Source organism: Gasterosteus aculeatus, chromosome 3 (assembly GCF_964276395.1).
Source record: "Gasterosteus aculeatus chromosome 3, fGasAcu3.hap1.1, whole genome shotgun sequence".
Classification (NCBI taxonomy): Eukaryota; Metazoa; Chordata; class Actinopteri; order Perciformes; family Gasterosteidae; genus Gasterosteus; species Gasterosteus aculeatus.
In genome coordinates this window covers 10,313,490-10,327,622 of record NC_135690.1, presented here as the reverse complement: position 1 = coordinate 10,327,622, position 14,133 = coordinate 10,313,490, and the positions used below count along the sequence as shown (strand labels likewise).

Genomic DNA, 14,133 nt, shown 5'->3' with positions numbered 1-14,133 from the left:
GTAGTTATACGGGGGAACTATTTTGAAGAAATCGTCCACCCTGACTGGCATGAAGGGCCGAGTTACTCAGTGAAAAAAAATAGAGCCATGAAAAAGAAGACAGCAGCTGACGCCATTTGTGACTGTGGCCAAACGGGACGGGACCAAGGGCAAACATTTCGTTTGTCAGGACGAACAAATGGTGACAAACGATGGCAAATTGGAGTGAAAACCCCCCGCTGAGCCGTGGTCTGCCCACCGGGGTCCCGACAGAGCAGAGGCGCGAGCAGCCCGGGAGAGTAAAGACGCACACACCATGCAGAAAGTTATCCAAATGTGACGGAGTGGGAGGCGTGGCGTGCATCGAGGAACACCCCCGCTTTTCAGTAGTAAGACGCTGGGAGACTGGAGGCGACACACAAAGGCTCTCTGACTATCTAATCCAATGTTGAGCCTCTGCTCAGGACTAAAACTGCAATTGGCTTAATCCTGTGAATCTATATGATAAAGACAGATGGAAAGTAAGTTCTCTGTGTCTGGAAATCCCCCCTCCCCCCCCTACCTCTGGTTTCCAGCCTCACCCTGCGGGGGGGGAAGTGTACGTCTCTCTGAAGTGAGCGGTGGAGGTGGAAACCACAACACTGTCATAAATAGATTCCGGCGGCCAGCTCCAGCCACGTTCAAAAAGGTGTATATCATTTAATTGGCTGGATAAGACAACGATTTTTTAATTTCCCCCGAGATCTTGGTTGCCAACTTTTGTTTTTTTACACCGCAACGAAGAAGAACTCAGAGCAGTGCCAGGAATTCACAATGTTCTCTTTTCATTGGGTTGTGCTGTGGGTTTCTTTTTCTTTTTTTACTCCTTGGAGAGCTCCACAGATTTTGGATTAATCATGGATGTTTGAATATCAACCCCCGATAAAAGGGTCTTACTCGTCTGTGAACTTTAGTGTGCCTGCGCTCGGTCTCCTTCCACCTATCATGGTGTATATACGCTTTGGCAGCAGTGGACACACACTTACAGGTTCTCCTCTCTCCCTCCCTCTGCTCCCCTCCACCCGCCTCCCTCCGTCACACAGACAGGCCATTGTGTGCGGGCACAGATGAGATTTGCATGCATGTTAGACTGGATTACACATGCAGGCTCTGGGAACCCGGACCCCCGTGGTCTCCCTCCCACTGTTTGGGCCCCGGACCGTCAAACTCTCCTTTCAATCTGCAACTTCAAACAAATCTCACAGCTTAATTGGCCTCGAGGATTGTGCAAAAATCAGAGGTTTGTATTTCCAGATTTTGGGAGAGTGAGAGAGAAAGATTTCTGAGCTTCTTTGCAGCTGGCCCCGTCGTATTTTACATTTTTACAGGTCAGATCCATAGCTGGGGGAGATGAGAGTGCGCCAACGGGTTAATCCTCTAAGTGATATGTATAATGAGAAAGTTAATCCTTGATCTGAAGACGCTGTGTCTAAGAGGGCGGAGATTGCAGATAAGAGCAGCCAAATCTACTTAAAAATAGCCGAGGACACAATATCAATCTGCCAGGAGATGTAACAAAAATGTGATGAATTGAATTTTTTATTTTATATCTCAATACTTTCCCTGATTATACTTGTGTTTATGCATGTGAGCCCTTTTTTTTGGTCAAACCTCTCCATCATCCATCAGTGTATTTATAGTGGATTTGTTGACAACGAAATAGCACTGAAGCGCCTGCAAACAGACGAGAAAAAGATTTCATCTCAAAGCTCTTGCGTCTCATTACATTTATTCAAACAAGCATTAAAGTAAATTGTCAAATACGTTTTTCTTTAAGCAGATAAGCCCGGCGGAGCCTCTGCTCAGCAGGATTATAAATGAGATAGGATTTAATATTGATCCTCGCCTGACCTCCTATGAAGTTCTCATCATTTTATAATATTCTTCTCACAGGCTCTTAATGGGATCAATGAGCTCCCACGTGTCCGTTCGCACATAAACCTCGACCGCATCGCTGGCAGACAACAAGCATGACCGCGTTTTTTCGCCGCCTCGGGGGGGGGGGGGGGGGGGGGGCGCGGGAGGTGTGACCTGACCCATCGGGGTCGATTGTTTACGTGCTTTGTTTACTGCAGTCTGCCCCCCAAAAAATCCACCCATGAAAACGATGCTTCTGTTTGAACAACTATGGCAATTTTGGCCCCATTGCGCGTTGAGCTTTGCTGAAATAATGCCACCTTCAAAGGGCCAGACCGTGAAATATTGGATAATTTTTACCTCTCACTGGAACGAAACCAGTTGATGAGCAAATGTACTGTCTGCTCCGAGGCTCTTTGGTGCTGCTGCTGCTGCAGGAAGAAAAAAAGAAAAGAAAAAAACTCTCCCACTTCGCAAAGCAACGCCAAGTTCACAAGCAAACCACATACCTGAACGCGCCGGCTAATTATCTGCATATATTTCCATTGCTGTTACAAAAGGCTGCAATCAATGAGCCAGGCTGCGTTTAAACACGGCGCTCGTTCACGTCCCGAAGGAATTCACTTCACCGAGGCTCTAATGTGAGTACGGGGGTGGATGGTCGGTGTGGGTGGAGGCAATTGATTCGATGTATCCGAGGCGATGCCAGACACACAGTGGTGGGAGTCTACAATAAATTTAGCGGGGGGCTTCCTGAGTGACTGTATACATGTGCAACCCCCCCCCCCCCCCCCCCCCCCCTCACCCCTACGAGCACCGCCATCACATGTAATGAATCAAATCATTTGCCTCCCAGCCAGACACACAGGTCTTTGAATCTAACGCTGGATTGTGATTCATCGATGGGCGCCTCGTGCACGCTGTCCCTCCTCTTTGTCTTTTCCCGCTCGCCTGTCTGCTCATTAGTCTTTATATTTCTGCAATGGTTTACGTTAAAAACTCACAGCATTGTGCCGGCTCACAGACGTAATACTAAAAGAAAATACTTTAAAAACTGTCACAAGATTGTAGCAACCCACCCCTCCTCCTCCCTCCCTCCCTCCCTCCCTCCCTTTGTGTGTCTGCACACGCACAGAATTGGACTTGAGCCACACCTTGTCAATGACATCCAGAAGTCAGGTCCTCCAGTCAGCAACAAAAACGGTGAAACAGTAAATCTTTACCTCGGTTGGCAGGAGACCAACGCGTTGACATCTATGTCAGGGATTTTTTAATGAATTGCTGCCATTGCAGAAACAAAATTACATCCTGAATAAATATATTCCTGTTGAATTAGATATATTGATGATTTGTAGGGATAAATCTTGCTGCACAAAGACTGGATGACAAAAAAGTGAATCATGTAAAATTGCTGGCGTGATTTCATCCCGCTTCCCGTTCCTCACTAGAGGATAACTCATCGATCTATCTACGAAGTCCAGCTACTGTGATGCCATCAGGAAGAGCACATCCACCCGTTAACATAATTGTTACACACTGGCTCCAGTCGAATGCTGTTTTCCTCTTTATGACCAATTACTTTTATCTCTGTTAGACTCTCTCATTGCGAGCAATGCAAAACAGTGAAAACAGGCCCGGGTAAAGTTCCCTTTGATGGAAAGTGGATTCGTTCTACTAGTCATCTGGTGCACAAATTGGGGCTGTTTTGGGGAAAATAACACTCTCACCCCCGTCCCAAATGTTTCTCCCTCTCAACAGTGGGTGTAAAAACAAGAGAATTGTGATTTCAACAGCTTTCTGCATTTTCGCCAAATATTTCCTAAACAGCTGTCCTCATTACCTCATGAAGCCGTTGCTCTCCGTCAAGAAACAAGGAATCACATTTTAAGCACCATGTGTCCAAACAGGAAACGTTTGTAGTGGAATATGTTGTTGTCTCCTTTTTGTTCAATTCACAGAATGTTTGTGGCATCATTGATGTCAAACTTAACTCACCCTTTTTTTGGCACTGTGTTCACACGGAGATCCGAGCCCCTGGTTTGATTCATCAGAAACATCTTGCACGTGTAAATTCAAAGCGTACACGGGAGGGTGTTTGTGTTGCTTCAGGGCATCAATATGTAGAAAGATAAACTACTCTTAAACTGGCTCGGTTAAATCCGCACCTCACAAAGCTGGAGGAGCAGCCTTGGACAAAGTGGAATGTTGTTCCGTGTTCACAGTTGAGTTCATTGTGCACCAGCAAGCAGACCAAAAAAAAAAGAGAAAAGCACTCGACACTGAATAACTGTTGAAGCTACCAAGATATTTTGCGCTCCACTGAGTACTGCACAGAGCCCGGTTGCTCGTCCCGGACGTGGCATGGAAACAGTTAGTATACAAATCAGACCGAGACATTTTAAATTCATGTAGTACTGCAGCATGCAGATGCTTCCACTGGAGCTCCACTGTACCTTGGTTTGTTCCACAACCATAGTGACAACTTTCGTCAGTCCTTAAAACAAATAATTGTTGGCTGCTGCATCATGTGGTTGTTCTCTGTATCCTTAAACCTTCACCTTTACCTCAGCTGACTGCGCTGATGGCGTCTTGTGTGTGAAAGCAGCATCATCGCGGTGTGGAGGAGAACGGGCTTGTTTGGCACCACACAGAAAACCCTGTTTATGAGTTATATAACAAAGCGTTCATGCAATCTCTCTAAAGGCCCTAAAATACATTTATTAGCATTTTACTATTAGCGGTGGGGTCCTATAAGAACGCGCTATTTCCTGCCAAAGGTTGAATGATTTTTTCGTATTTCACGTCAGACATTTCTTTAATCAAATCATTCTTTCTCTGAGCTGTCCGTGCTGGTTAGAAGCATCTTTGTGAACCAAAAGGTGACGCCATCACAATATTGAAACATTTGAATGGCGCTTGTTCACCATCAGTCAAAGCTGATCAAAGCGTTCCCACACAAATCGGGGTGCAAATTCTGCATCAATAACATGGAAATATAGTGTAACGTTTTTTTTTTTTTATGTCATAAATATAGTGAATTACTTCCAATTTTGTCTTATGATCCTTAACACACTTTCCATATAAATGCAATGTAATTTTGTCTCCCCTCAACGTTGGTGATACCAGACCGAGTAGCACTGCAGTAGCATTGGATTCAGTGTGTTTTATTGAATATAAATTCAACTTTTCATCTGTGAAAGGAGGAAGGTATTATTTTGTGTGGTCATCATTTTTACAGCTTACAAGACATTGATTCCTATTTGTGAATATTTAGCATCGTAGATGGAAGATTTGAATGCAAGTGTTCAGGGGCTGCAAAACGCTTCCGGTTATTTAGGTTGTTGTGAATGAGATTCTTGAAGAACACAGAAATAATCGCGCTGAAAAAGCCAGCGTATTCAAACAGTAAATTCAGGCTTGACCAGATTTCTGTTGCACCCTGTTATCTCCCTTAAAATGTCAAGTACCTGAATACGCTGATCAGAGCATGAAAGTACTTATATATATTATATCCTTGAGTCCCAAAGATTAAAATTTCCATTTCAGGCGAAAAGCCTCTGGAAAGCCAAATATCACATGCTGGGTGTAGAAAACAGGAAAAGGTTACTGAGCCTTATCTGCAATTATGCAAAAACACAGAGATTGGCCCAAACCATGAACACTGAACAAAAGGAATCCACAATGCCGTGATGCTGCTTACTGCATTCTCCTCAAGTGTAGCTCACAGCACATCCTAGAGGAGAATGTAGGAAAAAACAGCTGACGATACACCTTGTCATGGTTTGAATTATGAATACAGGCAATTAAACTTTAAATCTCCCCAAAGTCAACGGATACAGCCGGCTAATTAACAAGTATTTACCCAATTTGGTTTAATTCATGAGCTGCTCATTTGCACATTAGATATACAGGAATATGCTCTCTGATAATGTCTATCGGCATCCAAGGCTGTATGAAGACTAGAAATGAAGTTTTAATGCAACACTACAAATAAATATCCTCTAAAGCGTCACTTTATCTGACCCTCTTCTTCTATCGGCTACGCCGACACCGAGCTGCTCAGATGTTGACAACTCCACTTCTGCACCCATTGTGTCAACCGTTTCATTTCCTTTTTTTTGCAGGAAGAAAGGAAGAAATGAACAACTTGGTGCGTGGGTCACGTGGAGAGAAAAAAACCCCGTCTCTCATCAACACCTGGGAATATAAATAGTTCAGTTTATAAATAATTGCTTTCATCTTCAATTACGCCTCCGAAACATTCGATGCGGGAGCAATGGTGCCCCCTTGTGTGAAGTATAATGGAGAGTCTGATAGGAATGCGCATTGGAGATAGATTCTAATACCAGCTGACAAGCAAACACAAAGTGCTTTTACCTGTGTGATCACCTCTCTGACAGCTTCTCAGGTACCGTATTGGGGTTTGAACAATTTTTATTCACACACTCATTCCTGTTTCCTCCGCAATGAGCATCCATTCTCTCTGAAGTCTGTCTGCACACAGACACACACACACACACTGCGGCTCTATCCTCCTCCATCAGAGCCCTGGGCGCTCTGCACGGCCCGCGGCTCCGTCAGTCGGTCGTAGGACAACACCGTCATGACCTGAGGAGAATGAAGAGCGTGATGTGGCTTCAGAGGATAAACAGAGGCTATCAAAGACATGCTGGGATGAGGATTTAACTGGCAAGTAGCCACTGGTTGTTTTTTTTTTTTTAAAACACCCCACGCCGTTCGATAGATTCTAATAGAGAAGGAACATAGTGTGCTGTGCAGGGTAGGAGGGGAGAAGCGCTGTGATAAGAGTATTTACTATGTCAATTCCAGCTCCTAATATACCTCCCTGTAGAAGCAGAAGTCGTGTTTTTTACACGCTGGTACTTGTATTGATCAAACAAAAAAATCACATGTTAACTGTCGTGCTTTAGAGCTTCAGGAAGATGGATTTAAAATAAAATAGCTACAGCCAGGAGAAGCTTTGCAAGCAGCTGACATTCAGCACGGCTTTGTTAATTAACCATATTATTCTATAATAGTTCAGTGTCTCAAAAAACTCAAAGAAAGAGTGAAATGTTATGTAGATTTTGATTTTCCTTTTCATGATCTTAAATACGCTTTTCAAGAAAGTAATTAAGCATCTTGCTCATTGTTGTTAGAAGATTTAAATCAAAGTGTTAAGACCCATTAAAAGGTAAAGGATGCTTAGGTGGTTGTATTGGCATTTCGTTAAGAACAAAAGACGGCTTGCCATTTGATCAATTCCAGTCTAAATGCAGAGCTGAGCTAAGAGTATGCACACTATAAACTATTGCAAACATGAGAATTGCTTTATTTCTAGCCATTTTCTATCAGTTGGACGCTGTTTGTGAGCTGCGCTCTACTTACTGTGATCATTATGAGGAGAGCTAGCATCATGCCCAACATTATGTACAAATTATTGGTGAGTCCTCCAGCCCACAAAGGACCCAAGATGGTGGCCAGACCCCCCACCGAGCGTCTGACACCTTGGCTGAATCCTTTTGGTAAAGCGTCAAAGAATAAGGAGAAGTTATTTTTTTCCCGCGCCGAAATATGGCACGTAAAAAAAAAAAAAAAACGCACGTATAACTGTTTCTTTGCATCACATATGCTGAGCAACAATCTGTTGTTTGAATATGTTAGACCGTGTAAACAGCAGTGAAGGGAGCCAACCTTGTGTTTTCTCGGCAGTGACTTTGGAGAAGAGAGACACCTGAGACACGGCCACGAAGGGAAGCCCGAGCAGCTGCAGAAACACTCCGATGATGAAACTCGACAGCTCCCATCCATATCCACCTGGCAGGATTGCAAAGATAACACCCCGGCGTCAGGCCCATTGAATTATTTCATTTTCCCCTAACGTCGGAACATATTATTAAGCAATCACATTTACTGACTGCAATGTAACCTGTTCCCCCCTGAGAACATCAAATACATATATTAGATCCCGTAGCTGTTCAATTATTTGGAAAAATATATATTTTAGCTGATTCGTGGTGGTGGGGACTCGCATCAGATCTTGTTTTCGTTTTCCATCCCTCCTTCTCTCAGTTTTTAGGTTCCTTGCACAAAACCGGTTGGCACCACTTGAGATGGCTCCGTGTGAAAGCTAAACCACTGCCAAGCTGGCAGCCACTCCATATTTGTTCTGTGCCGCTCTGCAGCGTGCACGTGTTGGTGTGAATATACGTGCCCACTCCATTTTTGGATGTTCCTGCATAATGATGATTTTGAATGAATGATTCTAGAAAAATGTATTTATCCTGTGGTACCCCTACTTCTAAGTTGTAATACACGTGTTTGCTTGTTTTAACTGTAACTGTAGAAAATAGCAAACAAAAGTAGGATACGGTCTAGCAAATAGCCTTTTGGTCTAATTAGATTACTGTAATCCTGTTATATTTGCTCAGGCACTCCCCAGCACCTGCCACTAGTAATCATAGTGATAAACGTGACGAGCCGCCTCAGACGCGGAGCCAACGTGAGCATCCAGGATCCAGTTTGCCTGGATGATGTCATTCAAAGGGCCCATTCATCTGCAAAAATGCACACGACGGCGACAGCAGTCTGACGGAGAGGCCTGCGCACGGAGCTGCATCTCCTAAGAGCGCGTTGGCCTCGGTGTGGTGCTTGCGTGTTTTTTCCCCTGGACAGGTCAGCACCTCGGGGGCTGCAGAGGAAGATGAGGCACCAGATACAAGCGACGCAGCAGATGACCAGGCCTGCGGCCAGGACGGCGCGGTCGGCCACCCTCCTGCTCAGCCAGCGCACAAAGAAGAAGCCCAGGATGACCTCCACCCCGCACAGGCTGTACATCAGGCTGTTGCTCAGCTCGCCAAAGCTGAAGAGGCGCTGCGTCATGGGAGTCACCATGGTCTGAGGGATTTTAGAGAGAGGTTAGACAAAGGGATTCTGTCGGAAGCGGAGGAGGAGATTCTTATCAATTGTTAATTTAAGTACAGATCAAAAGAAGAAGTTTTAATGACAAGAGGGGGAAACACCTCATCGTGTGTCACGTCTGGGACCCGAGACTGATTACGCATCAGTCGCACTTTGAGCGTTGAGTGATACTTGATTATTCTCTCAAAGTAACAGCGAGTCTTGGCAAGTGAGGCCTGGATTGATGCAGTCTGGATGAGGCTCGGGGTAAAATAGTGTGACACTGTGTGAAATGCTTGGAAAAGCCGGCTGATGGATATCAACGGTAGCTGCTCTCACCTCCAGCGCCGTCTGATTGAAGAGAGTGATGAACTGAGCCGTGAGGAGAACAACCACCTCCTCTCTCAGGAGCTCTGCGGAGGGAGAGACAGGAGAGACGGATACTGAGGACCAGAGAAAGCGAGGAGAAAATGATGAAGCCAGCTCAAGTGGTGCCGATGAATTGAAAGTTTCAACTGGCAAAGGAGGGTAAATCGTATTAATGTGAAGGTCGTCAGCCAGGAGGAGGCAGGCGGGATGAGTCGTGACTTTTTCTAGAGGTCGGTGAGAGTCGGAAACACGATCACAAGAAAAAATGATATGTATAATAACAATAATAATTAGTATAATAATAGGTTATTTGGATATATACAAAAAAAAATCCAATGTTTGATACCAGCTTTCCCTGGAACAAAACCCCCGTCTTGACTTGGAGAGAAGTAAAAATGAGCCGGGCGCTTTGCTAAATTTGGAAGAATGCACCAGATGGCTCGATGGCTTGATATTGCAGTGTGGGATCTACTACGGTTCATTTCTCTCTGTTCACGGTTGTTGATGTGGTTTCATTGTTGTGAACTACTGCATTACAGTGTAAAAAGCTAGTGTTCATATTTATTCCATGCCAGAATTTCATGTGTGCACATGTAGGCACAGGTTAGAAATACATCATCAGTGGTCTCTCGTTTGGTTTATTTTCACAGACAATGTTTTACCACTATTGATACTGCAGGATTTTGCTCCATATACGCGAGTCGAGTCAAACGACAACTTCCATGATGCAACTTGATAATGTCTTTCATTTGACCCACATAACTCTCTGTAAGGTGAATACAAAGCTTGAGCCGGCTGCTTGGCTATGCGTGAAGACTGCAAACATCTGGAAACATCAATGCTCTGTGCAAAAGAAACAAAATCAGCCGCATAGCTTGTTTGTTTTGTGTGTTTAGTCTGGACTGACTAAGAAATGTAACATTTAACTCTCAGCAAGCTTATTCAACAAGATGTTTAATTCTTCCTGCAATTCATTACTTTCTGTTTCTTAGTGCTAATTATAGGACATGCATGCAGTTGTTTGTGAATTTAAATAAATACTATCAAGTTTCGGATTCTTTAGCTGTACAAAAAATGTTGCGGAGGTGGTTTAACTAGGCTTGTTTAATTTATTTGCATTATTGCGATAAGGGGGGCCCTTGATGATTTTCAAGGCTTAAATAAATGTTTGAATGAATTAATTCCATCCAACAGCTAACAGACGCTTTGACAGCATGTGCAAAAGCTGCAGACCCCCTATTTTTGATCGCAAGTTTCCGGCGTTGTCAATTCGAACAATTCCAACAGGAATCAATGAGAAGAACGTTGACCACATTATCAATTCCTTCTCCATTTCATCCACAAGCCCACCGCAGCAACCCGGTCAATAAGGAACAAAGTCTACTGTCCATCCCTTTGGCACATCCTCAAAGAGTGAATCGATTCACACACACACACACACACACACACACACACACACACACACACACACAGGGGACAACGCACAAAAACAGCATATAGAAAGCGTTAATCAATAATGCCACACAATCACTGCTTGCATCCCATGTAAACCTGCTGTGACACTAATCCAATAGGACACGTGACATCGTGCATATACATGCACACTCATAACATAACCCCGACACATACACACAAGTCCAATCAATACACAGGGAATGTGATCCGACACGCCGCACAGAACTCCTGAGAGCCCTGAAGAATGGAAGGCGTTTGTGTGTGTGTGTGTGTGTGTGTGTGTGTGTGCGTGCATGCAAGGGAATCAATGGAGCTGATACAAAACATGTGCATTGGCAGTGACACGTCTTCCAACCTGAACAACTAAAAAGAAGGCAGAGCAGAGATGACAGTCATTGTTCCGAAACAGCTGGTCGAACCGGCTCGCTCACCTCTGCAGGTGCTGAGAATGGAAGCGCCGCGGACGGGCCGCGTCCCAGACGAGGTGGAGGCCTCCAATTGGTCGGAGTTAACCGCTCTGTAGGTGGGCAGGGGCTCCTCGTCAGAACCAATCAGCAGCCCCTCTTCCTCATCGTCGGCCTCCTGTTTCATCTCAAGCATCGCTGATCCTTCCTCCGAGCTGACGGGGGGTACGTCCCAGTACAGACCCAGGATGGCAAACTGGAGCAGCACCCACAACAGGCACATAAAGATCTGAGAGGAAGGATGAAGAAGATTAATTATTTATTTATTTGTACAACATCAAAATCTGAGAAAACTCTCCGCAGAGATAAAGCGCTGGATGTGTGAGGGACAGCGTTAAAGACATAAAGTAACCTGGCACAGTGTAATACAGAGAGACACACATTGGCAAATTATGTGGAATAATGGAACGTAAGCGCTTTGTTATATCTCATTTAGGTTGCAACTGTTCTACAGGTGTGCTATTCAGAGACCCGTGAGCTGGAAAATAGATCGATTTCAGCTGTTACGAGTATTGCTGCTGGCATTTTTTGTATTCTTCTACAAAGAAGATAAAAAAAGACGTGTGAGCTAAGAGGAGTGCAGAATGTAGGGCGACTATTTCTAAAGGTTGTTTCTGTATTCATGAGGCTTTCGGAGATCCTTAGATTACTTATTATCTGGATGCTGTTACCCCAGGAGATGTATATTTGTTCACAACAAAGGGCCCCAGTTTGAAATCACACAGCCGCAGGAACAGGTTGAATGCCGGCCCTGGAGAGACATGGAGAAGAACTTTAAAGAGGAGATGGAGTGAGAACAGAGGACGTGCGGAGATTGAAACCTCCAACCTCGTTGAACGGTTTCTTCTCACAGTCGAAGCTGAACATCAAAGAAGACGCCGCACCGTCCCCTGTGTCTGATATTTCTGAGAAGACAGGCGGAAGGCGGAGGCGAGGTGAAATGAGACCCTGTGTCTTTGGTAAGACGAAGGGGGAGGAACTGACCCACGAGGAGGCCGGCCTGTCGACAGGCCATGATGGCTGCGAAGACGCCGGCGCGCTCCTCCGGCTTAGTGCTGCGAGTCAGGAAACCGAAGATGGAGGAGCCCGCTCCCGCGCCGACACCTGAGACGGGAACAGCGTCTTTCTGTTACGCCTCGCAGCGTGCGGATACACAGCCAATGCTTTCGGGTGTTGTTTTGTGATATGCGTGCAGGTGAGCGAGCGTGTCACCTGCTACGAGACGACTGGACAACAACAGCCACTTTGAGTACCCAATAAAATACATGAAGTTCCCTGAGGACAAATAAAGACAAAATCCTGCTGAAAAATGCATCTCCTGTGTAAAACAAACACCTCACTTAAAGGTTGGGACGGAAATATTAGCAGCAGGTACATATAAGAACAACATGGTGCAACGAATCTATTTGACTTGTAAGTCTGTACACTGCAGCGAACATTGACCGAGCCCAAAGTCGTGACATTTCTCTTGTGGTTTGATCACTCACCGGCAATCTCGAAAAGATTGGAGAAAAGGATGATGGACTTTGTAGTTTGGCTCCGATCTGACCACAAGCCAAAAAGCGGGCCGGTGAGCAGCCCGCTCAGGCTGAAGGCCGACAGACCCAGGCCCAAGAAGTAAGGGGGGGCCTCTAAAATCTGGAGATACCTCCATATTGTGGGCAGAATGACGGCTGAGACCACCAGAGAAGCAGGGGGGAAGGCGGGTGAGGAGGAAAACAAGGGGTAATATGTAAATAATGAGCCTTGTTTACTCGCACAGAAAATGAATATATTTTGTGATGCGTGCTTAAAGCCTAACTGCCAGGCAGATTCGGCTATAATGAGACCATTATCTTACGTGGTTTGGTCCGTAAAGATGCAATCATGAACTTACCGTACTCAATGCCGTTCAGCATAAATATCAATCCAATTGTAAGAAAAGTTAGATTCCTCTTTTGGAGATTATCCATTGTGACTAGCTGCCCATCCGCTCAGTGACTTGCTGCCCTTTGATACACAAACCTCTTACTGCACATGCTGTTTAGAGTCTTGTTCAGCGGCATTATCAGATGACAGGAAACACTGTGCGTTCAATTAGTATAACTCGCGGGCTCGGATTATCCCAGGAATTCATCCAGACGCTAAGAGATGGAAAACCGAGATGAGCAACGCTTCTCCTGCATAAGAAGTCAAAAACACGTGGCAGAATACATCAGAATGAGCAGTGAAAAGAACACAGTCCAGGAAGGTTATATCAGTAGTTCCACTCATGTTGAAGAGGACATTCTGTTTGAGTCACGTGCACAGCCAGCAGCAAGCTGTGAGCCTCATGGTCAAGGCAATGTCTCAGGTTACCAGGTGAGGTAAAGTACACTGTAAAAAACCACCGGCAGCTTAAAAGGTTTGAACATAACATTGTACTTTTTGAAAAAACTGCATTGTGTTTGGTGATGAAAAAGTTAAACAGCTAAATTGAGATTCAGATGATTTTGAAGTTAATATAAAACGATTTACCTTAAAAATGTTATTAATATGAACACAAACCTTTATATAATAAGCTAGACATTTAACTTGAGAGTATTATTGTTATTGTACATACGTTTTAATGTAATTTAAGAAAAAAGATAAATAATACAGTCAATTTTTTCTACAAAAATTAGACAGAAATCTAATTTGTTCTTATTAACATAATACCTGAAATGAGTTGGGTTGCAAAGTTACAGATAATATCTGTGATTTTACAGTTTTGGATATAATATAAAAACAGAAAAACTACAGTAAAAAGTTAGAGCTATTTCCCGTCAAATTAGGATTCTCTTTTACAGTGTACACTGAGCTTTATGCATTTTTAATGTCATCATCAAAAGCACTTCATCCGGACCCATGTACCCTGTTGTAGACCATGCATGTGAATAACTTTACTGTTCAAAAACATGAGGCCTCACACAGAGTAATAAAAAACATCCAGGGTACAAAATACATCAGATAGACTGTAATTACATTTTCAGATTAGATGCCTTATTCCCCTCCAAAAATAATGCTCTTTTGTATTCAACACTGAATAAATTAGGTGTGACATTGCTCTCTG

General features: G+C 44.3%; 1 protein-coding gene across 1 annotated transcript; it reads right to left on the bottom strand.

Annotated features, from left to right (window-relative positions):
• Positions 1-5,727: 5,727 nt before the first annotated feature.
• mfsd8l2 (major facilitator superfamily domain containing 8-like 2) lies at positions 5,728-13,325 on the bottom strand. Its single transcript, XM_040171174.2, has 11 exons — positions 12,940-13,325; positions 12,551-12,736; positions 12,276-12,338; positions 12,048-12,167; positions 11,735-11,814; positions 11,031-11,292; positions 9,115-9,188; positions 8,559-8,772; positions 7,570-7,692; positions 7,264-7,394; positions 5,728-6,483 (listed from the first exon to the last, which is right to left on the bottom strand). Exons 1-11 carry the CDS (start codon positions 13,013-13,015, stop codon positions 6,403-6,405), a joined length of 1,410 nt encoding a protein of 469 aa, XP_040027108.2. The 5' UTR covers positions 13,016-13,325; the 3' UTR covers positions 5,728-6,402.
• Positions 13,326-14,133: the final 808 nt, after the last annotated feature.

Coding starts and splice junctions, on each gene's coding strand:
- mfsd8l2 (XM_040171174.2), bottom strand. CDS start 13,015: ATGGATAATCTCCAAAAGAGGAATCTAACTTTTCTTACAATTGGATTG. Junction 12,737..12,939: donor GCTGAACGGCATTGAGTACG/GTAAGTTCATGA, acceptor TGGTGGTCTCAG/CCGTCATTCTGCCCACAATA. Junction 12,339..12,550: donor CAATCTTTTCGAGATTGCCG/GTGAGTGATCAA, acceptor ATTTGTCCTCAG/GGAACTTCATGTATTTTATT.